Below are 26463 nucleotides of genomic sequence, written 5' to 3' on the forward strand. Positions count from 1 at the left end.
TCTGTATCATCGGCAGCTAAACTTCGGGCGGGTTCGTGCGTTTCCGCACGCGTCCGGAAATACCACGGACACGGCAAATAAAGAAATAATACAAAAATCACCAACTTTTAAACGTCTAGGGAAGCAAGAAGACATTAAAATAATTTCAAAATAAAAACATATATAAAAAGTTAATTGTCTGTAGAATACTTCAATAGGATAATAAATATTCTCAATATATGAATAAAGTGGCTACAGGGAAAAGAATAAGATACGTATCACAGGTTTTTGCTTATTTTAATCAGTAACTATATGCCGTAAACAGAAACTGATAGTGATGTTTTTTAATCGCCAAGGGAAGCATTAATTCTTCATTTTAGATAAACAATTTTTATATCTTTGTAAAAAGAAAAGAATGACAAACACTTCAATAGGATAATAAATAGTGTGTGTTCATTCTAATTAAAACAATATTTGTTCAAACTCTTTTCCCTCTTTGTTTCTGTTGGAAAATATCAACCAGATAAAAATCGATATCGCACTGCCAGGTGATTTCAAGGGGGATAATTTTACCGATAAGACGACAAATTTTACCTAATTGTTGATCATGTTTATGTAAATCGGATGGTCTTTTGTAAGTCGAAAAGTTTTTGTTTTTTTTTGTTTTTTTTATGCCCCCCGCCATAAAATGGGGGGGGAGGCATATAGTGTTACCCCTGTCCGTGCGTGTGTGTGTGTGTGTGTGTTTGTGTGTTCGGAAAAGGGGGATGTTTGTGAACGGGTCATAACTTTGACATGCATGGTCCGATTTCAAAATAATTTCAAACAAGTAATAAACATGGATAGCCAATGTGTCAAGCGCAAAAACCATTTCACTAGCTCAAAGGTCAAGGTCACAGTCCATGGTTGAACTTAGCAAATTTTCACTACATATATACTGATAATGTGGTCTTCGTTTTCGGTCCATATCTTAAACATGCATGGTTCGATTTCAAAATAATTTAACACAAATAATAAGCATGGACAGATAATATGTCATGCGCAAAATCAAATCCCTAGATTTAAGGTCAAGGTCACACTTAGAGGCCAAATGTCACATACAAGAATGACTTTGTCCTGAGCATTTCTTCTTCATGAATGGGGGAATTTTGTTGGCTCAATTGTACACCATCATGAGACAGAATATATTGCAACATTTTTATTACTGGTCGTAGGGAAAACTCAAGACCACTTTTCTGTAGTAAAACATGCATGTTACATCAAATTTTGAGATGTATTTTGACCTATCTCTTCCTGGTAAGGATCTTTGTGTGGACTGATTTTTTTTTTAAGATTAACCTCGCTTAGTTGTTACTTTAAATAACTTATAATATAACTTTGACCGTAGGGAAAAACTAAGATCACTTTTCTGTGGTACAACATAGATGTTACTTTCAAAGTTTAGGTGTATTTTAAGGTATCTTTACCTGGTAAGGATTTTTTTTGTGGACTTAGAATTTTAACAAAAGAATACCAATAGTTACTTCACAACCACAGAATTAAAATTCTATTTGCAAATACAGGTGCTAGTGTATATTTGCTATGACGGACGTATATTGTGACATTTTGGCACTTTTGTTGTTAATAAATAGGGCCAAGGGTCATTCTTTTAGTACGTGAGCAGTACCATGCCTGTGACCTTTCTCATGTTGCGGGGGCATCCGTGTCTGTGACAAATTTCCAGTTTTAATATCATTTGCAAAGCGACCAGTTTTTGCGTCAGTATGACATAGCATCGATTATAACCTAGATTTCATAATGAGAAACATTCTCAAAAGTTTTCATGTGTGTTCATAAGTGATGACGCAGTTGTTTGGATTTCTAACACAAAAGACCCGGTCTTAGATTTGATAAAAATACATTTTGATCATGTATCTAAGGCTTTCTATTGTTACAATGCACTATAACAGCCTCATTTTTGATGCCAAGTAATTTATAATCGATTTCTTTTTTATTGAGATTTTATTGGTAAAAACATTCTGATCAAGTGTCAAAAAGACTGGTAAAACATCTATGCTCTTAACAAGACAAGTGATGATCACGGCCGATGATTGACAATGATGAATCAGGCAGACAAGGCGCGCAAATATGAGCTAAAACAATGAAAGACCATTATGAAATGGCATTTAAAACACTTTGAGAAGATCCCTCATTTTGTCTCTAATCCGCTGTCCATCTTCAAATCGGTTACGCGTGTACATCTCTGATAAGCCTTATATGATAAACGGATATATTATACTAGAGATTTCCCTTTGTATTTATGCATTCGCTACTGACGATCTGTGCAAACCAATATTTTATATAATGTTCAGAGATTAGAAGAAAACTCATTTATTTTGGCAATACTACATGCAGTAAGATAATATTAGGTTATTTAACATTGTTCTGTACAATATGGAGATATATTTGGACTCGTACCCAACTGAGGCGAGTCCAATATGGTTTTCCCAGCTGGGTATGGTTTTCCCAGCTGGGTACGTTGGCCCTACGTGTCTGTGGTAAATATGTTTTTTATTAAATAGTTTCTTTTATTGTTTCAGGAAAATGTTAGAAAAAAGAATCGTATATTTAATGTTATTCTAGTTGTCATACAGGTATAATGAATGTATCCACTCACTATATAACGTACTTCACAAAACGAAATTGGTATGTATAATGTTGTTTCCAAAAAATATTTTGCCCGAATTTGCAATTTTTTTAAATGTTGGAATGGGTACCAACAAGGGTTAATCTGACGAAAATAAACGCAAAACCAACTGATTTTAGAAAGAAAAAGCACTTCAACAGATTTTCTAAAAAATTGTCCACATTTCTAGTTTTTTGATGATAATATTTCAGATTTTGCAAACAGGTTTCCCACACAGTTATTTAGTGTTTTGTGGTAGCCAACCTTTCTGTACTTTCAGTACTTTGATTTTTAAAAAGTGTAGGCTGTCCATATTTAAACTATCATCAAGGTTCTTCGAAGTTCCATTCAAAGCTTCTGTGTCTCAGTGGAAACTGAGCACGATAGCCTTTTTTGCAAATCACCCTTCATGTACTCCATTGACAGATAATCTTAATGAAATCTTAATAAATTAATTTTTGTTCCATTTAAATTGTATGTTTGATGCAAAATAGTTCAAAGCAGAAATAAGTTCATAGAAGACAATTGCAAACGTATCTCATAAGAAGACATTAAAATGTTCATTACTCTGATTACGGTGTCAGTACTTCCCTATATTTTACTCTATGTCACATGTCGACTGGTTAGAAAACATTATACATGTTTTGTCATAATTATATGATGTCATACTACCACATGGCGCCAAGCTCGTTACTACTCGGATGAATGGCATTGAGCATAACATTTATTACAGTATTTAAGTGGGAATTCAAAATGAAAATGAACAACGTCTTCTTGTGGTTTATCGCCTGATTTATCGCGGTTCATCATTCATTTGTGTAGATAATAACCCTTCTATCCTTGCTTCTCCGAATTCTGAATCGTAGTTAATCAAAAATAAACTACGCAAAGACCTTGGTTATTTAAATAAATAACGGTAAATAATTTTCTGATGAAATCCCTGTTGTCAACGAGTTCGTTGATTAAGAACCCAAATCCTTGACATGCTCTGTCATTGATACAATTAAATTTCGATAAGAACAAAGTTAAAAGAATACTCCGTGGATACACTGAGCATGTCACACATAGCCATAGCCACACGTAATTAAGCAGCCCATTTACAGAGGATAGAAACTGTAGTGTGGTGCAGATATACAGATGACGGCTTGCTTCAAATAAGTACATTTCAGTTAGATGAAAAATATACAAAAGGATGGGAATGCTGAAAAAACGAGGCGGGATTGAGGGAACAGGGAAAACAAATGGGGGCATAAGAATGGTTGTGAAGGGAAGTAATAATATCAACATATACGGCAATATACCTTATATATAAAACGACCATACAGAGACAATAAATGGGGGCATTCGTGTCTTATGACCAAATCTAGTTATTACGAAAATGATTTAAAGCCCTTCAATTTCGTATTTCAGTGTGATCCAGGAACATCAGTATACCGTATGTTTGAGATGTTTCACGCCGATCCCCCGTACCATATGCTTCTTGGTGGAGGCTGTTCAATCACATCTGAGGCCACATCACAAGTATCATACATGTGGAACATCACACAGGTTGGTGCTCAAAGTTTATATGAAGCATACAAAAATATTTTCTTAATTTTATGGTTACTGGCCTAATCGATCTATAAGCTGATATATTCCAAGCTAGTAGACTGGCTATGTAATTTTTCATGTTTTACGTAAAACACACCTTTATAGCTGCGCTCTCTTCCTAAAAGTATATTCCTTGATTCCCGCAAAAATATTAACCTTTAGCATGCTAGATAAATTGTCGTCTGCTGGAAATGTCGTCTGCTAAAACTGTAAAGTTCATTCAATTTGCTCCAAAATTGGAAGAAATATTGTCAGAGTAGCAAACAGCTTGGAACCTGATCAGACGCCAATTTAATCGGCGTCTGATCTGGTTCCAAGCTGTTTGCAAAGGCTGTTAAATTCGCCTGCAGCAGGCTAAGGGTTAAGAATACATCTCGTCAGTTTCCTGCCCATTGTTTCAGTTTGGTTAAAGTGGCATTATACGCATCTTACTGCATATAGTGTGTTTTGGTGAATGTTTTATAAAAGCAATTTTCGGTTGCTGTGCATTTAATTGTGTTAAATCAATGATAATGCCGCATAAGTATTTGAAGTTGATGCTTTAGAAATAAAGAAATCGGAATAATAAAATAATAGTTATTTTCTTTAATCTTCTACGCAGTGATCTCCCTTACCTATAGGTAGAGATTTCTGAAGTTGAAGGGAAGCAACTCCTGCGTACAGTTTGACTTTTCTTAAAAAGACTGCCCCAGTCAAAATAAGAAAAGTCATATTTTGAAACTTATTATTTCGTACTGGTAACAGGAAAAGATTGGTATATTGGGTTTAAAGCTATAATTTCCTCCACCCTTTTTACACACACATCTATTTCAACTGGGTTTTTACTTGAAAAATGTGCATAATTCCACTTTAAGCTGACTAAAAAGCGTATCTTTTACGTATATACATGATAAAAGTGTGAGATATAACGCACCTTTCAATATTAAGTTAGAATTGTAACGTTACGTAATAAATTACGGTGGCATAAGGTTATATGTTTATTACATTCATTTATTGCCAACAAACATCGCGAAACCAACAAAGGTTATATGCGCATTTTTTCCGTATCGGCCGAGTCAAATTTTTACCCCCAAAAGATATCGAAAGTACTAAATTTATGTGCGATTTTTTATTTGATATTCTTTATTTATTTGTCAATTTATTTATCTTTGGGGCGTGTTGGGGAGGGGGGAGGGGGGGGGGGGGGGCAGGAATCACACGTCTTACATTACTATTTTAACAATGGTAAGGTCTGAAGAATATCACCCATCACTTTCGTAGTTTAAAAATGGGACACGACTGACTTGGTCATTTCGCGATTTAAAACAAAAATAACGCGGCCTTCTTGGTAAAAAAACACACAAACAACATTGTTTGGTTTCGCAATTTGTTTTGCAATCAACATTTTTTTTAAATATATATATACATGCCACCCTTATGCTTACGTACTATTTTCGAGATTTCTTTTTGTTTGATGAAATTAAAAAACAAAAACAAAAACAAAATATTTGACACGACAGACTTGGTCGTTTTGATATTTGTTTGCCTCTGTGTTAAATAGAAGGTTTGCTAAAGCTCGCATTTAAATTTTTCCTTACACCTGCATACTAACCTATGTTGAATTTAGGTTTAATGTACGAAGATCTATAGAATTTAAGTACTGATTCTTTCATTAGTTTAGAGGCAATTTCACAAAATATCGTAATAAAGGGCGGCAGTGGTAAAGCTGCCGGTCGCTCAGTCCGGCGGTCCTGGGCTGTAATCCTGCTTGGGTCGTGACATCAACTTTTTATGTGATATCTGCACTGACTTTTCCAAAAGTCGAAATAAACAGTTTATTAGTATACTGTGAAATCATTAATATTCGTTGGGGACTAATTTTCGTGGATTTCGTGGTTGAGTCAATCCACGAAATTTAATCCCAACGAACAAGTAAAATTCCCTTTCATTTTATGTTCAAAAGTTGAAATCCACGAATTCATATCCCCACGAAATTGCCGTTTTGACCAAAACCACGAAATTTCATGCCCACGAAATTTAATGATTTCACAGTAAACTTACCGAAAGTATGAGAATTGCCGAGCAATGCACGTACAATATTTAGATAAAAGGTACATGGAACAATGAAAATATAAAAAAAGAAACTGTGTGAGTGAACCGTCGAAATAATCCTCGAGTATGTATGACCGAATAACAACTATATAGATATTCTGAATTTAAAATGCAAAAGTTTCTTAATTAACGTACACACTAGAAATTCGGCTTCTACGAAAGTCTCCGAGCTGGAATAAATTGAACAACTATTATAAGTTCAAACCAGGAATAGTACGTATCCGGGTCGATTACATAGGGATCAGACCTGCTAATTACCGGCCACTGATTCCTTAAAGGGAGATTTGGGTAGAATAATTGACAAATGCTTGAAGTCTCTCTGATCATGATTGAATCGTATTTTTCTTACTTGACTGAAATTCAAAATTTAGACAAAAGAATTATGTGTTTAGAATGTTATATGTTATATATATATTTTTCTTTCTTCCACTGCTGGGTTTTTTTTTAGATATTTAGATTTTAGTATTTAGTATTTTCTGTATCATACATGTCCGCGACTGCTGATATTGCCCGACCTTCATAGTATTATTGAATTAAATCTCGTGCCTTCTTCTGTTATCATTTATTAGAAGATTCAAACAGTTCGAATGCATCACGAATTGTTTCAAGATAAAATCTCTTTGCGACGGGGCTGTATCCGCTTGTCGTAACTTTCTATCATTAGGAGTCAAACCAAGTGAATTTTAGAGGTAAAAATGACCTCTGCACACGCTACATAGGATTCTTGCAAATTTTCTAACAAAATGCGCTACACTTCATTTAAAAGCAGATATATGTGTTCTATGTACGAATATAGTTTTTGTGATTTTCATCAAGAACTGATATCCTCGTGGGACCAGATCGTTAACCAACTTTTTAAATTCGTTACAAAAAAGTAATTACACGCGATAGATAAGTTAAGTCGATCATTAATTATTACGGTTGGCCTAGTGAGTGATTAGGAAAGTCGTAAATCTCTAGTAAGCTTACGACTAAGAACTTTTCCAATAATACAAATCGCACTATAAATACGAGTAACGCATGCGACGACTGAACAAGATCAGGTAGTGGGTGATATCCGTGGCACAGATAATAAATTGTAGGCTTGATTGGAATCTGTTAAAGGGCAGCGCTGAGTTATTCAAAAAATAATTAAACAAATGCGTCATGAAGATCTTTTGTCATATTTATCTGCGTATCAAAATATAAAATCTTAAACATCTCGAATGAAGTACAAACAATCAGTTTGAGCCATTATATATTAGAATATCGCAGTCCCCACAACATTCGTAGTTTTAAGTCTATTTAATTTCAGTTTAGATTAGATTATCATTCATGAAGTGAAATGTTATTGTCACCTGTACCTAAAGTTGCATCGAAGCGTTTGATTAAAAATTGCTTTAATGAAGGAGAGAGGAGTGTGTTAAACTCATTTATTACGTAAAGTCTTTTTTATCAAATACATGTTTGCTATCTTTATTGAAATTAGTGTTATTTTGTCTTTGATTTAGTTTTCATATGGATCTTCTTCACCAATTCTATCAGACCGTAAAAGATTTCCACGATTTTTCCGTATCGCTTTACCAGACCAGAAACTGAACCCAGCAAGGATAGACCTCATGCGAACATTCAACTGGAAAAAAGTTGCTACCATCAACCAGGCATTGGAATTTTTCTCAGTGGTATGAAGTCTTTACGTGTTGGTCTAACTATCTGTCCTAACGATTTGCAATAAAGTAACAATATAGTTATAGTGATACCAAATTTGGCCTAAATGATACGTAAATTGTAATAATAATTTAATAAAATAACTCATCAACTCATTTTGAAAAAGAAATTTGCTGAAACATTTTTTCTTTAATTTATATTACCGAAATCTTAATTTCACCATATTAAGGCAACAATATGTAATTATGATTTAAATGTGCTCTAGCACAGTTTATAAGCTATGCTTTTTGCTCGTTAAAGTGCGATATAACATGCTCGTTAAAGTGCGGGATAACATAGGCGCACATACTTCTTATGATTGCGGTTCGCTAAAGTAGGCAATTCAAACATAACCGTTAATCTATTAAGTACATTTTGTATGTCAAATGTACAGCACGAAAACGGAAAACTTGTCTTTTATAAGTAGAAAATTGAGGAAATCAGTCAAACAAGTGTAATGACAAATCACATCAATTGACACATATTGTTTCAGCCATGTTATAGACTTTCTGTCACTTCTTGACAATGTCTTTAGTTGCTACGGAAATATGTGACATAGACGCGTGTGTGCAGTAGCAAGAAAGAAAATTTAATGACGACTTGCGTGAGGCAATAAAGAGCTTACAGATTTAAACGTTGTCATGTGCAAAGCTAAAGTAGTGTAAGGCAATTTACGACGTAAATGACGAACCACTTTAACACATTCATGAGGAATGAGTTTGTTTTTTTAGACGCTGTGCCTGGAGGGCGGCGGTTATTGCAATATTGTAAAGACCTCTCACAATATGTAGATGTTGGAAATGTAGTATATTTGCATGGAAAATGCATGTTGTGTTATAGAACATTGTATAAAAGAAGTTTTTCTTAAATATTGCCGACCGAAGCAAGGAAAAACTACCGTTTTTTAAAAAAACTAATTGATGATGATGTATATGAATTTCTCCCCTAAAATCATAGGTCGTGTAAAATCTCCAGAGAGCTATAATATAATACCTTCAAGCCCTAAGATCACGGACGGAATAGATTTTCCAAAACTCCGATATGTAACCATCAAATCTATAATAAGGACGTTTGGAAGCAAGCCTAACTTTTTATTTGTCCGTTTGGAATACTGTTAAGATGTATGTAAGCTGTTGTGACGTATGTGTTACGTCAGAAACATTAAAGATATTATACAGTATGAAAAGTATTACATGAAAAATTACTGCACATAGAACACTGAATAAGAGACTGAATCTTTTCCGTAAATATATCCTTTTACATTTTTGTTCTTAAATATATGTGCACTTCAAAACGTAATAGAATGTAAAGGAAAATCTGGTGTATATATGCATGCCTATTATAGTAGGCGCACAAATTTGATATTATTGTGGTTCGCTAAAGTAGGCAACTCAAAACATAACCGTTAATCTACTAAGTACATTTTTTATGTCAAATGTACAGCACGAAAACGGAAAACTTGTCTTTTATAAGTAGAAAATTGAGGAAATCAGTCAAACAAGTGTAATGACAGATCACATCAATTGACACATATTGTTTCAGCCATGTTATAGACTTTCTGTCATTTCTTGACAATGTCATTTGTTGCTACGGAAATATGTGACATAGACGCGTGTGTGCAGTAGCAAGAAAGAAAATTTAATGACGACTTGCGTGAGGCAAAAAAGAGCTTACAGATTTAAACGTTGTCATGTGCGAAGTCTGTTTGGAATACGGTTAAATTGTGTAAGATGTTGTGATGTAGGTGTTACGTCAGAAACATTAAAGATATCATTCAGTATGAACAGTTACATGAAAAAGTACTGCACATAAAACACTAGATAAGAGACTGGGTCTTTTTCGTAAATACATCCTTTTATTATTTTCATTATTATACCAGATTTATATAGCGCCTTTTTCATGATAAACACGTTCAAAGGCGCTTTACATATAGCAAACGCAGCCATACAGGGCGCGAAATTCATCCTCTACTAGTACAGACACAGAGTGATCTGACCAGAGGGACAGAATGAGTTAAAGCCCCCAGAACAGATGGAGATAAATCCTTTTTAGATACAGGCCTGTCCGGCTAACTTAGCCTTTTACATATTATACTTTATTATACTTTGATATTATTGTTCTTAAATATATGTGCACTTCAAAACGTAATAGAATGTAAAGGAAAAACTGGTGTATATATGCATGCCTATTATATAGTTACAGTCAATGCAGACCTAATACAATGTTACGGATCTCTTTCCTATATTCGCTATTGTTTTGCTAAATTACGAACGTCTTTAGCTGTTCAATTTTTACTTTTTCAATTATGTTAAATTAGTAGACCGGTTGTGTTAAGAGACCACTTCTTGTCCTTCCTTAACATGGTCTCTTAATGCAAGTTGTCCTGTATAACATATTTCCCGTAAAGGTTTACGGACTCGTGCAATGTCTCGTCATTTGAGATAATCAGATACTATCGCTTTGCTAGTTGCTGGCAGACATATCCACTCAACTAATTAACTTTGAACAAGGTAAACATAACACAAATATAGCATTGGACCATACATTTATGTTATTCATTTGGGTAAAATACCAAAAACAACAATGGTTCACTAAAAAAGACTATGATAAAAGGATCTATCGGATAGAATATTTTAGGGGTCACCGAGGCCAAGTGATAAAGATCGCTGAAATTCGAATGATTTCTCCCTCACCGCTATGAGTTCAAAACCTAGTTTGGGTGTCGAATTATTTCATGTGAGGAAGACATACAGCGTCCTTATGGAAGATGGGGGGATCGTAGGTTTTGAAATAATGCTCGGAGGCACCTAGGGTCTTCATCAACTGTGAAAAACTGGAAAGTTGCCATCGGACCTATAATTGTGTCGGTATGACGTCAAAACAAACTATTAATAACAAAGATGTTTAAGAGCAGAAACTCGGGAAAAGCATTATATTATCTCTCTGTAAACTTATGGTATAGCGTGTTAATGCTGACCGCAATATTAATGAGAATGGTTGTCATAATGTCAGGAATATCCTAAAGGACTGACCTAATTGACTGTCAATGTTATATAATACGAGTTGGCTTCAACGGTGTCCGCTTGCAAACCTAAGAAAACGTTTTCGCGCGGCAAAAGAATGAATTGTCATCGAAACCTAGGTAATAGGAAATATGTGTTGTTCTTTCACTCGAAACAATCTTATTCGTAGAGCACATTTGAAGCAATGAAGTAAAACGAGTACATGTTTTTGATTTTACAGTTATAGGAGGATTTTATATACAAAATGTATCATGTTTTTAAAACACAAAATAAAGCAACAGATTTATGCAAACATGCACATTTTTACTTATCTAGAATTTAACTTTGTTTTTATTCTTAATTCACAGCAGGTTTACTTTGCAAAGTAATACATGTTTCTGTCTTTGTTTATATTGTTGTCAGTTGGCTTTTTAATACTTTAGTTGAATGATTGTTAAGGAAGGCAAACAAGCCTATTTAATTTATATATGAATACTTGTTATTATGCCAGATTCCTTTTTAACAGGGCTAATAGTGAAATCTTAATCCAAATGACAACAGATAAGATTGGGACCACTACACCACTTATTGATAACGGATGGTTTCATATTAAAAACGATTTCGGTGTGAACCAATTTTGAGCAGTTTTTAAATACCAAAATCTTCAGTTCTTAAAATTAAAACAACACACAATATCAGGATATCACTGTAGAATATTGGATTTGTATCGAGATGTGTCTGCAGCGAAAATTTTATTCCGCGATAGAACGGAAACATGTTCATCTATGCAGATCTAACAATTGTTCTATGACATGCGCACTTGTACACTTGTAGTTATTATATAAATGGTGTGTTCTTTATATCATTTATAACCTGAGTAAAATTGAAAGTATCATAGATAAAGAAGTTTTAAACGACAATACAAATGAAATTGATGTCTAAAATCCTTACGTCATGCACCTGGTTTGAATGCAAAACTATTGTTGTTTCAGGATCCGCTTTAACTTGACTGTTTAGTTTATAAATTAGAATAAAGTAAGGAACGATATTTGTATCGTGCTTCGGCATCTTTTAATCGTTCCATCGCATCACGTTTTACACCTCACAGTATGATAATAGCGCCCTAAGCTGGAAGGTGTAGAACACTGCGCGAATGTGCGGTATAAATATAGCTTCCCAGCTCCGTATTATCGCGCAATCGTGATACCATGCAATAACACCGATTTCTCGCGTAAGCATTTCGAAACATTTCCCATACTAACCAGCATGTCCAATAACAAAACATCGTTGTCAATGCCCTTGCAAAACAACAGAATTATCTTTGGTACGTTAGTAATCGCTAAGTCCTGTGGACTTGGAGAAAATGATTGTCGTCTTACAACCATTACATAACTCTGCTTGAGGTGTCGGCGAGTAATTGATTGTAAATTATAAAAATCCACAGGATCAATTACTTACTAGGAGTGTTTTAAATAATTCTAATGATTATGGCCAGTCATTCGTGAGCTTAAGTGATTGTAAGGAGTCTATAGGTACAATTACAGATATACAAATATAAAAATTCGATCACGGATGGTCTAGTGAATATATTTATGGCCTATTGTTTGACCATTTAATTCGTAGCAGGTTCTTTATAATTTGCGGCTTTAACTTGCACATTTCATATTTCACGTAGAATTATGCATTTTAAAACTATCTTTAATTATGTCAATTTTGCGGCTAAAGTGCAACTTTTCTACTCTGAAATTCGGGCAAAATCACGATTGCAAAAGCAAATGGTTTTTTTTAAAACAAATTTGAGCATGAAATGGTTGCTTTTATGCTAATTAGGATTTCCTGAAAGTTGTGTTACAATCCATCCCTTTTCCCCATCAAAATCTCTTTTGCCGATGGATTCCAGACAAATCGAGATATTTTGAAACTTAATTCTTCTCATTACCTACCTGTTAGGACGATGTATTACTAGTATATCAGTGGTATTGCCTTTCATTTAGATAGAAAGAAAGAAAGAAAGAAAATCTTGTTACGGGGAAAAGATGGATCAAACGGTAGCTACACCCGGTAATTTAGTTTCCAGCTGTCGAAATACAGAGACACAATCAAGTAGTTTGTCTAAGAAATAAACAAATGCAAAAGTTATTACTTAATAAGACCAATAACCGAGACCTATTGTGAACATATTTTATTATTGAGAAACACATGTTGTTTACAAATGACTATGTCCTGTATTCTGTCCGTTTAATATTGTACATTTTACTTACTGTTATAATTATTCTTAATAAGAACAAACCTAGAAAGCCTTGCTAGTTTCAGTCTAGAATTGTGCATCTTCTAAACAAAACAGCACGCTACCGACGCAATTATTCTATCACGACTCGCAATCCAAACGCTAAAAGATAATTTTTATTACGTTTGATAGACATAGTACTAGAGATCAATCAATGACACAAATGATAATCCTACCTTGCATTTACATTTATACCTGTATGACAAAAATTAAAAGGTAGAATACAGTAATTGTATGGTTAAAAACTTAGTGATAAGTCGTTTCATTTAAATGTCCATTTTCATGGACCGCGTGCTATAGCTTTTACTATTGCCCGGCAGTGTAGAATCTCACATATATTTCAATCATTTTCTTTTTAAAGGAAATAAGCATTAATTTTTGCTGTAAAGTGGACCAGTACAGTCATGTCAAATGATCCCACAGAATCAGAAATAATAACAAAACTGAGTGAAAGTATGGCGCGACTTGCTAATTCACAAACATTGCATTTTCTTAAACTTCATATTCTAAATGAATGTGTTTGTTTCATTCTTAATTTTTAAACAAAAAACTAAATTCTACATTTATTTAGGATCTAATTTTGTTTTCTTTATTATTATCTAAGGTAATAGATGACTTTGTGCAAAGAGTACGCGGAACGGAGATTACTATTATATCTCAAGAGATTTTCGTCAACGATCCCCTAACCAGAGTACAAAATCTAAAGGTAAGTTTAGAACCGTTGCCCTTCTATTAACCTTAGCATGTAGATAATGTCGTCTGCTGGAAATGTCGTCTGCTAAAATGTAAGTTATTCATTGCTCAAATTGGAGAATATTGTCAGAGTACAACGCTGACTGCAGACGCGATTTAATCGGTTGATTGGTTCAACTGTTTGCAAAGTTAAATCGTTGACAGGTAAGTAATATATAACAAATACGATTCAACATGTGCAGTTAAAATCTGTCTGTCTGGTATGCAAACTTGTATAGTCTTTGTATGTTTTAGATTGTTTTGTTGTTTATAATAATATTTTGAATTTTCCAGACGCATGATGCAAGAATTATCATGACAGCCATGTACGAACACAAAGCAAGAGATGTTCTTTGCGCGGTAAGTTTGAACAACGTTTTCCTTTGACGCTTGTTTATTAATCTAAAAGATAAATCACTGATTAGTAATTTTCATTTGGTTTATAGAATGAAAAAATAGTGCGATTGAAAAAACAGCGTTTAGCTTGTGGCATTTTTTTCTATCTTTACACCATGAATCCCTTGATCAGTTGATTCCATTTTGGTATGAACACACTGGTTGTCTTTAATTTACATCTTTCTGTCTTTACATAATGATCATATGATGTGGAATACTTCCTCATTATACTATAAATTGTGACTCTTTAAATGAATTAACTATCTAAAGTATGCATGTTTATACAAGGTGAAGCATCGTTTATGTAATATACGCTATGGCGAAAGAGAATGGCAGATTATTTTGTATTTGCATGATTATTATGTTGTTTTGTCATAGGCTTACACAGTAGATATATACGAACCAATAATCGTGTTATACTTTTACGAAAGATCATGTATATATTGTTTTGATAGAGTTACCAGGTAGGTTTGAACGGACCAATGATTGTGTATATTTTAGAATTTATATTGTTTTGTGATGCATATATTGTTTTGACGTAGGCTTACACAGTACATTTGTACGAAACAAAGACTGTCCTACACTTTCATGTAAATTCAGTAAGTTTTAGAATTTAGTTTTAGATGTGATAATAGAATTAACCATTTAAAGACTGAAAAAAAATATATATTTGTAGGGTTACACAATAGATTTGAGCGGTATATTGTGAAATTTATAATGTTTTGAAGCGTACATGTATTTTTCCGTAGGCTTACAAGGTGGGTTTGTACGGCCCAAAGATTGTGTGGGTGTTTGTTGGCTGGTTTTCTTCATATTTCTGGAGAGTACATTTGGACAACGTTGCATGCACGGAATATGAAATGGACCTAGCGGCTGAGGGAGCTTTCATCACAGGACCAGTCTACCAAAATCCAACAGAGGAACGAGGAATTGCAAACCTCACTGGTAATAACATATATCTAATAATATTGTTTTGGAAAATAGCTGACTCCGCGTTACTACGTGCACTTGGCTTACCAGGGACTGAAATTTTACTGCAAATACATTTTCAGTTGTTATATGAGGGCACATTTTCTTTAGGCAGGTATGTTTTTCCATTATGTTCAAAGTTGGAAGAATACATGCCATATTTACACGTCATGTCATTGTGTAGTAGTACTAGTTACATTATTCTTTACTATTTTTAGAGTCTTGCTTATTTCCAATACTATTGTTTAGCTTTGCAAAATGGTAAGTTTTAGAATTTTGTTTTAGATTAGATAGTGGAAGTAGAATAAACCATTTACAGATCAAAAGATGAGGGTCGTTTACAAAACACGTAGACATACAAGAAACTAGCTAACAAAGACATTTTATATTTGTACCAATATGCATTTTGTGTCGATTCGCCGTAAAACACAACTCACTCACTGTACCAATATGAAAACAAATATTTGATACACATGTACCTAATCTTGTTTTCATTTGTTAGATACGCGTACACATTCTGGCCCATCTCATCGACTTCTTCATAACGTCAACTTTGATTATGAATTTGACAGGACAAGAAATTTATTTTCACCAAGACATAAGTCTTTTTTGTTTTCTATAGAAAATCGGAAGTTTCTTCAAATTCTTGCATTGTTTATTGTATAAATTTTAGCCTGCCCGCTTAGCTTAGTAGGTAGAGAGCAGATTTATGAATTGCGGGGTCGTGAGTTCGAGCCCTGGGCGAGGCATGTTCTCCCTGATGATTAGATAAAATACATTGTGTTTGACATTATTCGTCCTCCACCTCTCATTCATGTTGGGAAGTTGGCAGCTACTTGCGGAGAACAGGTTTGTACTGGTACAGAAGCCAGGAAAACTGGTTAGGTTAACTGCCCGCCGTTGTTACATAACTGCAATACTGCTGAAAAACGGCGTTCAACCCAAAACAAACAGTATACATTTAGTCAAGCACTCAATTTACAAGTTCTTTTAATGTATACATTGTTGTGTAGTACAATTTGTTCTTATGCATTTTAGCTAAATGAATTACTCAAAGATACATAGAAAATAATGAATTTGAAAGTGCTCACACTTAACTGAGAATGGATATGACTACAGATATTGCAAAAAAATTTATATTATAACTGTTTTCTAGCAAAGGAATTTGATTATCTATACCATCACCATGAAACTTATACTCCCGAAATGAAGCAGAACGACTTCGTTGCTCACCAATGTTATGATAATATTTGGGTGTCGGCAATGGCATTAAATTGCACTGTTCAGAGGCTTGAAGAAATTGGTAAGAGCTAAAGAGTGTATGTTTGATTCTCAATCAAGTCTAAAAGTCTTACCATTTGGCATGTGAATTACAAAATGCATGATATTAGTTTTCGTTTGCAAATAATATGTGCTCAATATATATACATGTATATGTTTGATTCTTAATCAAACGTCGTACCATTTGACATGTGATTTACAAATATATGTTTGATTCTCAGTCAGAAGTCATTAAGTTACCATTTGGCGTGTGATTTACTAAATATATGATATAAGTTTTCATTTGAAAATATTTTCACCTTTTTTCAAAGAATAATTATATAGAGCGAAAACATATTTTTCACAGGAAATTTCCGTCCAAGATAATTTCAAATCAGAATGGATTTACTCCAGAGATCATTGTCACGTGAAAGCAGAGAAAATCATATAATACTGCCTAGGGCTGATAGTTTACATTGTTCCCAATACTGACGAATAATAAGTTTGTCTACTCCCATACCAAAGTGCTGTACATTTTGCAGGTCACCCTAAAACTCTCGATATGTTTACATACACCGATACTGACATAAACGATATCATTTTCGAATGTATGGGAAACACTTCAATGACTGGGGTGTCTGGAAAGATTGTTTTCACGGCCGGTGCAGACCCGAACAGGATTGTAAAAATGGAAAGAATTCAAGGTATGTTTGTTATAATTGTAAAAAATGCCGTTATCATCGGGTTCAGAGGTTATTACTCAGAGGACTAAACGTTAACAAGGAACACAACTTTCAACATATGCGCGTTCCATGGCGAAACGTAAAAGTACGAGGGTTGGTTCTGAAGTTATGTTATTGGAGCCATAAATAGTTATGTAATGAAATGAAAACAACAAAATCCTCCTCAAATACATTGATATATTTGATGCATTTTCTGAAAACATTATTAAAATTCTTGCTTACTTGTCGAGATATTAACATGTACAGAAAGCACGGTAACGGTGATTGCCGTATGCCACTGAAATTGACATCAATAGACATTTTAAACTGAGCAAGAAATCGTCATTAAAATTTCACATGATCAGGTCATTTTTGGTTGTTTTTTTTATTATTCATTGAAGAAATGTCGTCGTGATATTACTTCTGGATCAACCCTGTTAAATGGTGTTATGAAGCATAACATAAAAAGTTTAAAAGGAAATACATGCTACATGACAATTTCAAACTACATGTATTAAATGAGAATACTTGACTTTGTGAATTAGTCTAATTAAATGAAATTTAATTCAAAGTTTTGATTAAATTGCCGTTTTATTGATGTAAGTAATCGTGATTATGTTTGTGAATACTGAATAAATTGTGTCATTGGAATACGGATACATACTAACTTCATACCTGGACGCCAAACTCTGCAAAAATATTGTCAAAAATATGCACGAAACCGTACATTTCGAACCAATGGATCTTTAGAAACTGATATAGAGTTCGCAGCAAAAAAACCCACTTCTACTGTTATTTGGTAAGAATATTATTCTATTATTCTAATATTATTATTAGAATACCAACAATTCCCGAGGGATTCTGAAGATGTTATAACACGAGACTACTTTTTGCTTATACTATACTTGATCCAGAATATTCTGTTCCACTCAACCCATTTATATGCTAGGGAGTCATTATATGCTAGGGATTTATTGACAAAACATTGTGCCTTATCAATTAGAAAGGAAATCCTGTTGTGATAACTGCTGTCAGTAAAATATACCAAATATATCAAATACAGTAGAATTTTATTTTATTTAATCTATGGATATGCTAAGTTCACATATTTCACCTGTACATTATCCATTAGAAAGGGTATCCTGTTCTTGTCATAATAGTTGTCGGTAAAATGTATAATTTATATACTAAATATACTAAACACAATACAGTGTTAGTCCATTTAAACCCTGGATATGTTGAGGAGTAATATTTCACCTTGTCTTATCAATTATAAAAGATGCCCTGATGATGTAATAATTGTTGTCAGTAAAATATACCAAATAAAATGCGTTAGCGCATCGCTGGAGAAATGAAATATGTAATATGATTAAATTGGTATTCATATGTAATCAGACTCATTACAGGAAATTTCATCGTTTATAATCGATCAGTCAAATAACTTAGAAAAGCATGATTTGTTTACATTAAATTGCTAATTGTGATTACCACGATTTAGGTCAACATCATATTAATATGTACTAAGGGTCCTAGCGAGTTCAAAATGCTCATTATTAAGTAGTGTTCAAAATTTTGGCGGAATTGACGCTAAATATGAAATGGCTGTGCTCAAAATGACTAACGAATAGTTACCAAATATAGAAGTTGTCTTCCATATAAACATACATGATTGTTATTAAAGAAGAACTGCGAAATGACCAAAGACAGTGTGTTAAATAAGTGTTAGATTCATAAAATTAAGACTAATTGCTACAAAAGAGGCTTTTTTAATATTATTGTAGGGATAACGCATGTTTTTTCTGCAGGATCCTAAGGGATCGGTTGGTACCCAAGCCCGGTAGGGCGAGGTTATCAACAATTCCCGAGGGATTCTGAAGATGTTATAACACGAAAAGAACGTGCGCTAACGCTATTCTAGCATAAAATATGTAAAAACCAAGTAAATGAATATATTATCCCTCACCGTCATTAAATTTCCATGAAATGCGCGGTAAAGTGTACGTTGTTTTTTAACGTTGACTTCATTTCCTTTTGAAGTATCCGTTTTGGGGCCGTAGTCCGTTTACGCTTTGCCACGTAACGCGAATATATAAAAACGTGTTTTAACAACATTTGAGTGCGAGAATCTCTCTGTTAACACACCTTTTTTCTCCTGTTAAAACACCTCCGAAAAGTGACAAGAACAGCAGTTTTATGCTAGAATGCCAAAATAAGAAGTGTTGTAATACAGTATTACTATTTGCCAAAGAGTAGGATTTGTGCTCAATATACCTAAATGATAGTTGTCAAATAAGAATGTGTGTGCGCTCAAAATGACAATCGGGTAGTCGTTTGAAGGAATTTTTTTTACAACGACATTTTGATTACAGGCGGAAAACGAGAACTTATTGGCCACTACAGACAAGACAAGTATCCAAATGGTTACTTTGAATGGATAGAAGATGCCATTAAATGGAAGGGTAAGTAACAGGGATCTTTTGATATTGTCATTTTAATATGACTATTGGCTACATTTACTTTTAACTGAAGCAAAAAAGCCCGTATTTGAACTGCACTTTTGTTTTTAAAACTGTATTAAATTTTAATTGTTACTAAAATATCCCATCCTCTAACATAAACATTTCGGGGTTTTATTTGTTCTGCTATTATGATACTATATTCTAACATATTTACAGTCTAAATACAAACTTTGAAAATGAACTTGCTTCCAGCCATTTTTCTAAAGTTCGTATTTAATAGAGTATTTCGTATTTATTATTTTGCGAAATATGACAGCCAGACAGCATTTTGTATATCAATCAATATGTAATATCAAATGTCTATCAATGTCATACAATAGTACCAGTTAGGCACTTGCTGTATTACACCTGGGCACAGTATTAATTCTTTGTCATAATTGTACATTATATTACGTAGGTAGTCATTTATAGGTCTCTTCTTGTCAATTACTTGCATAAAAAAGAAAAAAAATATTGCCATGTACAGAATCTATGAAACGTGAAAATGCCACAGTCTTTTATAACTAAAATACCATTTAAATCTTATTCTTTTAACTATAATACGGTTGTTGTTGTATTTAAGATGGCAATATTCCACGTGATTCTACCTATGTTACGCAAAAAGAAGTAAAGATTCCTCTTTCCCTATACGTACCAGTGGCAGTATTATCTGGTGTTGGCATCTGTTTGGCAATCTCATTCTTCACTTTTAACGTTATCTACCGACAAAACAGGTATGTTATATATAAAAAAAATACTGTTCAGTTACGTTATATACTGACAAAACTGGTATTAATTATAGCGACAAAACAGTTACGTTATATAACGACAAAACACTACGCTTTATATCAACAAAGCAGGTATGTTACCTATTGACTAAACAGTTTCGTTTATATTGACAAAACAAGTACGCAGTATATCAACAGGTACGTTTTATATCGCCAGAAGAGAGCCCGTCCGCTTAGCACAGATCTACGGATGGCGGGGTTATGAGTTCGGTCCTCTTGCGAGGTGTATGTTCTCTGTGACGATTTGATAAAAGACATCTTGTCAGAAATTATTTGTCCTCCACCTCTGATCCAAGAAAAGTTGGCAGTAACTTGCGGGGAACAGGTTTGTACTGGTACAGAATCCAGGAACAGTGGTTAAGTTAACTTCCCGTCGTGACATAATTGAAATACTGTTGAAAACGGCGTAAAACCTGGAAAAAAAACAAATATCGAAAGAAGAGGAATGTTGTTTATGACAACTCATTTACATTATACCTATGGTTTTAAACACCATGGTCTTTACATTTTTAATACCACTTGGTAAATATTCATAAATACATCAAGAAAAAATTGTTATTGTAAAAGTAGTTATAAGCGTAGTGCAAATGATAAATTAAATTTTTTTAGACGTTGTTTGCAGAGAGAAACACTTTTGCTGATTTCTTTAAATCAAAATAGAAACTGAGTTAAGCATTTTCAACAACGTACATAAAAAGATAATTAAAATTATGTTTGTGGACATAATGGCATAGTTAACCAGGAATAGCTATTTTAAATATATTATTGTCATATTATTATTATACACAGAAATGTGAAGCTTTCCTCGCCTAATATCAACAGTGTCATACTACTTGGCTGCGTTCTTTGTTACTCTTCTGTCTTCTTTAAAACAACAGAAGTGGAAAATGCGACGATTTGCTGGGTAAGGGTAATTTAGTTTCATACAAACTGAAAACCTATAACCAATGTCTCCCTGAAATATCTTATCATTAGATATTGAATTAAAAATCCTTAAAAGTATATTTAGCCAAAACGTATATTTTATTCTATGGTTAAATAGATACTTTTTAGTATTCTGTTTTCAAATTAGAGATTTTGGCATAAGGTAACTTTCAGATATTAAGCGTCAGTTTTTAAAATGTTAAGATGTCTTACGCTCTATACTATAAGAAAACATGTACCTTCATGTTAAAAGCTCTTATAACAAAGTTTGCAGCAGTAAACTGCCAAGGAAGCCGTTACGTCATGTTCGTAATTCACAATGTTATGACAAGTTCTTAAATTCAGACTAAAAATGTTTGCAATTTCAGACTCACATTTTTAACTCAATTTTAATTCCAGACGGCCCACTTTTGAACTTGTCTGAGACTTTGTACAGGCAAAATTTGTAAAAAGTTTCATCAAGATTGAATTAAAACTACATATAGTGATCAAAAGGGTGGACGGCAGACGACGGACGCCGGACCGTCCACCTTCACCAAAATTTCACGCAAAACCTTTGATTAAATTGAGTTAAATTTTTTATGTATTTTAAGTAGAAGTAATCTGTCCTCTAACTACCTAGTGAAAAATTAATGGCAAAAGTGGCAAAAATGGCATAAGCCTTTCACTACAGTGTAACATATATTGTTTAAATAAAAATGGCTGTTTTCGAAAATTAATTATCAATTATATAAACTTTTAATGATAGAAGAATGTTCGGTTTTAGTCTTTGTATTGAGACTGATGAAAAAAAAACAGAATATTAAAAAATAGACATAACTTAATAATTAAGCTGTGAACGTTGTTCAAGAAAAGAGGATTGTAAAACCTTTCAATGTTTTGTTTTTTTTTTTTGTTGTTTTTTTTTTTTTTCATTAATATCGTGGTTGTTCGAGAATAGAACTACAGAACAAAATGCGACTGCCAGGTGAAATTTAAAATTACAACAGAATACATAACACAATCTGAAATAAAAGAAAATGTGTTGTTTAATTGATGTATAAATAGTTATGAATAGAACGTATACAAGGATAAAAATGTCGAAGGAAGGACTGAAGAAAGAACGAAGGATTACATGATACTGTAATATGTGACACAATTTGCTAAAATATTTTCTAATATCTGCAACCAACTTTAACTAACGAATTAAGTATTTTTCAATGTTGTTAAAATGGCAAACAATTTAATACGTAACAGTTTTTTTAGTATATTTATGTTTGTTTATGAGTTAAAGAGAATTCCTACAGTATTTTTCCTTTCATAGATTTTTTTTATATTCACATATATGATAGGAAAATTTGTGCTGAAAACAACGAACAAATAAAAACAATAGGTCACCAGGCTTGTTTTTGTGAAAAATTGTTTTGAACACACCCACTGTTGCTGAAACTGCCAGCGATTTTTCAACATTTTCATAATTTTCTGCTTTTTTATAAATACCAACCAAAATTTACATCAAGACAGCACAGTACGGTTTTTTTTTTCTTTTTACAGATTTTATTATATACTTATTTGATATCATAGTCATATATGTAATACTCTATCTCTACAATAATGGGTACAAATAAAAAAAAACTGTTGTTTCATATTTACTTTTGTGAACTTTTTTCAATGAAAAATACCCATAGTGAAGAATATTTTTAAATTTTGAAAAAACTCTTTTCCTGTTTTTCTTGTTTATAGATAATTGTAATGTGAGCATAAAAATGGCTAAAATGTATGGGTCACCAGGCTAAATTTTCTGTTAAGACCGCTAGAATACGACACCTGTTCGGACGGAAATGGCGCGAACCTGGCCAAATTGATTACATGTATGTCTGCTAGAAGTTAAAAAAAAAGTTTTAAAAATTCCTAATTCTTTCTATAATTGAATACTAAATAATCTAAAAGGTGATATTGTCTTCAAATTATCAGTATTAAGTCAATTATCTTACATTATATGAACAACACTGTCTTTGTACTAAAATGCGATGTGAAAACACAACCACAAAAATAGCTAGATACCTGTCAGGCATGATACTTGTCAATACAACATAAACCAGTATCAACATTCGATTACTGATAAAACTTATCAAAAATGTTATTTCATTCAAGATTCATCATATTTAAGATTGTCTGTAACATGTTTCAACAAATGTTGACTTCAGTTCAGTTTTCCGTAGAAAGTGTCGGCTGCGCAGAAAGATGCACATAAAAAACTATAGGAATTCCCTTTAATCATAATAAAGATTATTACCCCAGCTGTGTTTGAAAATATGTACATATTATGATTTTTACAAGCTAAAGACTTTAAACCCTGATATTGAAGAATTTAAGTAACTTATCAGCCAATCGGGTCGGGTGTTGTATTAAAAGTATGTATTTGATGCTTATAAACATATATGGTATAACACATGCCTCTATAACGGCATATTGCTTAACTTTATTCTTTATTTTCTACTTTTAGTGTTTGAATGTCACTTAATTTTTCAGATTTTTGATTAACCACTTAAAGTGTATATGTATCTCAATCTTTCAGACTCAAAAGTTCTTCTTTGGTCTAGGATTTACAGTGACTTTTGGTGGGTTGTTCTCGAAGACTTGGAGAGTTTACCGTATATTTACAAATAAGAAACTTCTAAAGCGGGTAATTCTGTGGAATATATATATGATATTATGATTAAATTGTTAACTACACTTCAACAAAACCTTACATAATTAAGACCCCATTTATTCACATATACACTCATATACATTTATAACCGGTCACCTATGATTTTCACATATTTCTTTAGACTACGCTGAAAATAAAACAATAAAGTATACCACGCATGGCAGATTAAGCCATTTTAATGGAAAATTATCCTAACGAATAAATAGCATATGGGAACAAAGGTGATCGAGAAAAGTTCGGTCGTGTAATTTAAATATTATCCAAGTTATTGCAGTGACAACAATGACCGATTATAAAAGTCTATGTGTGTATCAGTGTATTATTTTAGCGGTATAAGTAGTAATGATTGATTGAAAATGTGGAAAGAGACTCTTCATGTATTAAACTGTTAACCCTACTATTTATCAACAATCAGCAAGAATGTTTAAAGTTCAACTATTGTAATGAGACAATTCAGTATCATGACATCTTTTGAATTTTGTTTCATTGTGTATTAGGGGCCATCATTGTCCAACTGGATAAGATCGCTCGCCCGTTACCTTTTATGTGTTCAAATGAGAAAGGCATTTAGCCAGCTAGATACAGGTCGGAGGTTCTGTCCAATTACTAGCATATGTTAGAAATAATGCATAGAATGTCACTTTAGATATAGCGACAAGCTAAATAAAATGCTTGCCAATAATAAATAGGCAAATACGATTGCTTAATAAATAAATACATAATGACAATATCTAATCTGTTTATGTTTTACTATAAGCGATTGGTCGAATTATTTGACTGTAGTCAATAGTCTTTCAAATAATTTCATATTTTATTTTATAACAAGTGCACGTCACAACACCAGAGAGAAAAATACATTTAGTATAACTGTAATGTGTAAAATGTGTAATATTCTTGAGAAACAAGCTTTGTACAACATATTTCAATCAAAGCCTTGAGACGTCTGGTGGTTACGGGTTTTGGTAGATTTATTTGAAAATATCAGTAAAACCGATGGATGCTCCCCGAAATAGGCATTATTACATACTAAAAGAACAAAAGTGGAATTCACTGACGATAATGGCGCTATAGTTTACTCATGTTGAGTAATCAATGGCAGTAACTCATTGATGAACGAAACATGAAGATAATTTTCTGCATCTCCTATTGAGAGGGACGTTTCAAGGATTTCCAGCCAGTTGTTGCTGGGGAATACTCTGGACAAGAAATTGTACTATAGTATACCTGATCAGTTGGTTACTCTCTATTGGTAACAAAGCAAATGCCAATCTATAAATATACATGTCGGAGAAACAAATACAAATGTGCCTCATATCTAAGATGAACTCTGCCTGACCTTACAACAGCTTATCTAAATTGCCAGCTGGAAATGCCAGCAGTGATGTAACCATGGGCTGCAATACCATATCATTGATATATCTTAAATAATCTAAATGGTCAGTGTGAATGGATACAGGTTGAGTTAGAACTGCTTTATATTGATAATTCATCCGCACTATTCATGAATGGGACTATTTTGTGTAGCACATAAACACACTTTTGGTGTGATTAGGAATAAATAAAGATGCTATATGTTTGTCAGAAATACACTTGTAACTTTGGTAGCGGGGTAAACCCGCAACCAAAAACAAAAGTATGTAGCTTAACAGAAATTCAGCCCAGTTTATAAGTGACGGCAGTATCCCTACCGATCAGTGAAAGAAGCAATGTTCTTGAGTTTGATATTTCTCCATTAATAAATAGAAATCAATTTGAAGTCATTTTTCCTGTTCTATCTGTATTTTTCTAATTTTATGTCTTGTAAATTTCGCTTACCTCAACGAAGGAGATCAAACAGTAAAACAGTTTGTTGATTTCAAGTAACATTTCATCTAAAAACTAACTGAAAATACAGAGGTGACCGTACTACTGAAATTTTAAATTTCAATATTAACACTTTTTGAGATTTTGTTTATCTTTGATAAAATTCAATTCATTTCAGACAATAAAGGACTACCAGTTGCTTGCAATTATTGGTGGTTTAGTGGGCGTTGTTGCGGTGATGATGGTTTTATGGGCAATTATTTCTCCTTATAGTGTTGTAGTAAATTATCTTGACAAACAGGCAAGTATATCATTTAGTAGTAGATAAGTTTATTCTAAAGTTAAATGAAAACAAAAATGATTTAATAGGGCCTCCGCT

The 26463-nt window shown here is 33.2% G+C and overlaps 1 protein-coding gene across 1 annotated transcript in view; it reads left to right on the forward strand.

Moving 5' to 3' along the window:
- Positions 1-26463, forward strand: part of LOC123530971 (gamma-aminobutyric acid type B receptor subunit 1-like) — a 54111-nt gene that overhangs the window by 18370 nt on the left and 9278 nt on the right. Inside the window, exons 2-14 of the mRNA XM_045311745.2 lie at positions 2559-2612; positions 4055-4192; positions 7816-7986; positions 13905-14006; positions 14327-14392; positions 15178-15373; positions 16554-16700; positions 17200-17361; positions 19749-19838; positions 20461-20611; positions 21455-21575; positions 24147-24254; positions 26263-26385. Of these exons, the coding sequence (XP_045167680.2) occupies positions 2559-2612; positions 4055-4192; positions 7816-7986; positions 13905-14006; positions 14327-14392; positions 15178-15373; positions 16554-16700; positions 17200-17361; positions 19749-19838; positions 20461-20611; positions 21455-21575; positions 24147-24254; positions 26263-26385 (1629 nt within the window). The remainder of the gene's footprint in view (positions 1-2558; positions 2613-4054; positions 4193-7815; positions 7987-13904; positions 14007-14326; positions 14393-15177; positions 15374-16553; positions 16701-17199; positions 17362-19748; positions 19839-20460; positions 20612-21454; positions 21576-24146; positions 24255-26262; positions 26386-26463) is intronic.

The sequence above is a fragment of the Mercenaria mercenaria genome, chromosome 11, assembly GCF_021730395.1.
Source record: "Mercenaria mercenaria strain notata chromosome 11, MADL_Memer_1, whole genome shotgun sequence".
NCBI lineage: Eukaryota > Metazoa > Mollusca > Bivalvia > Venerida > Veneridae > Mercenaria > Mercenaria mercenaria.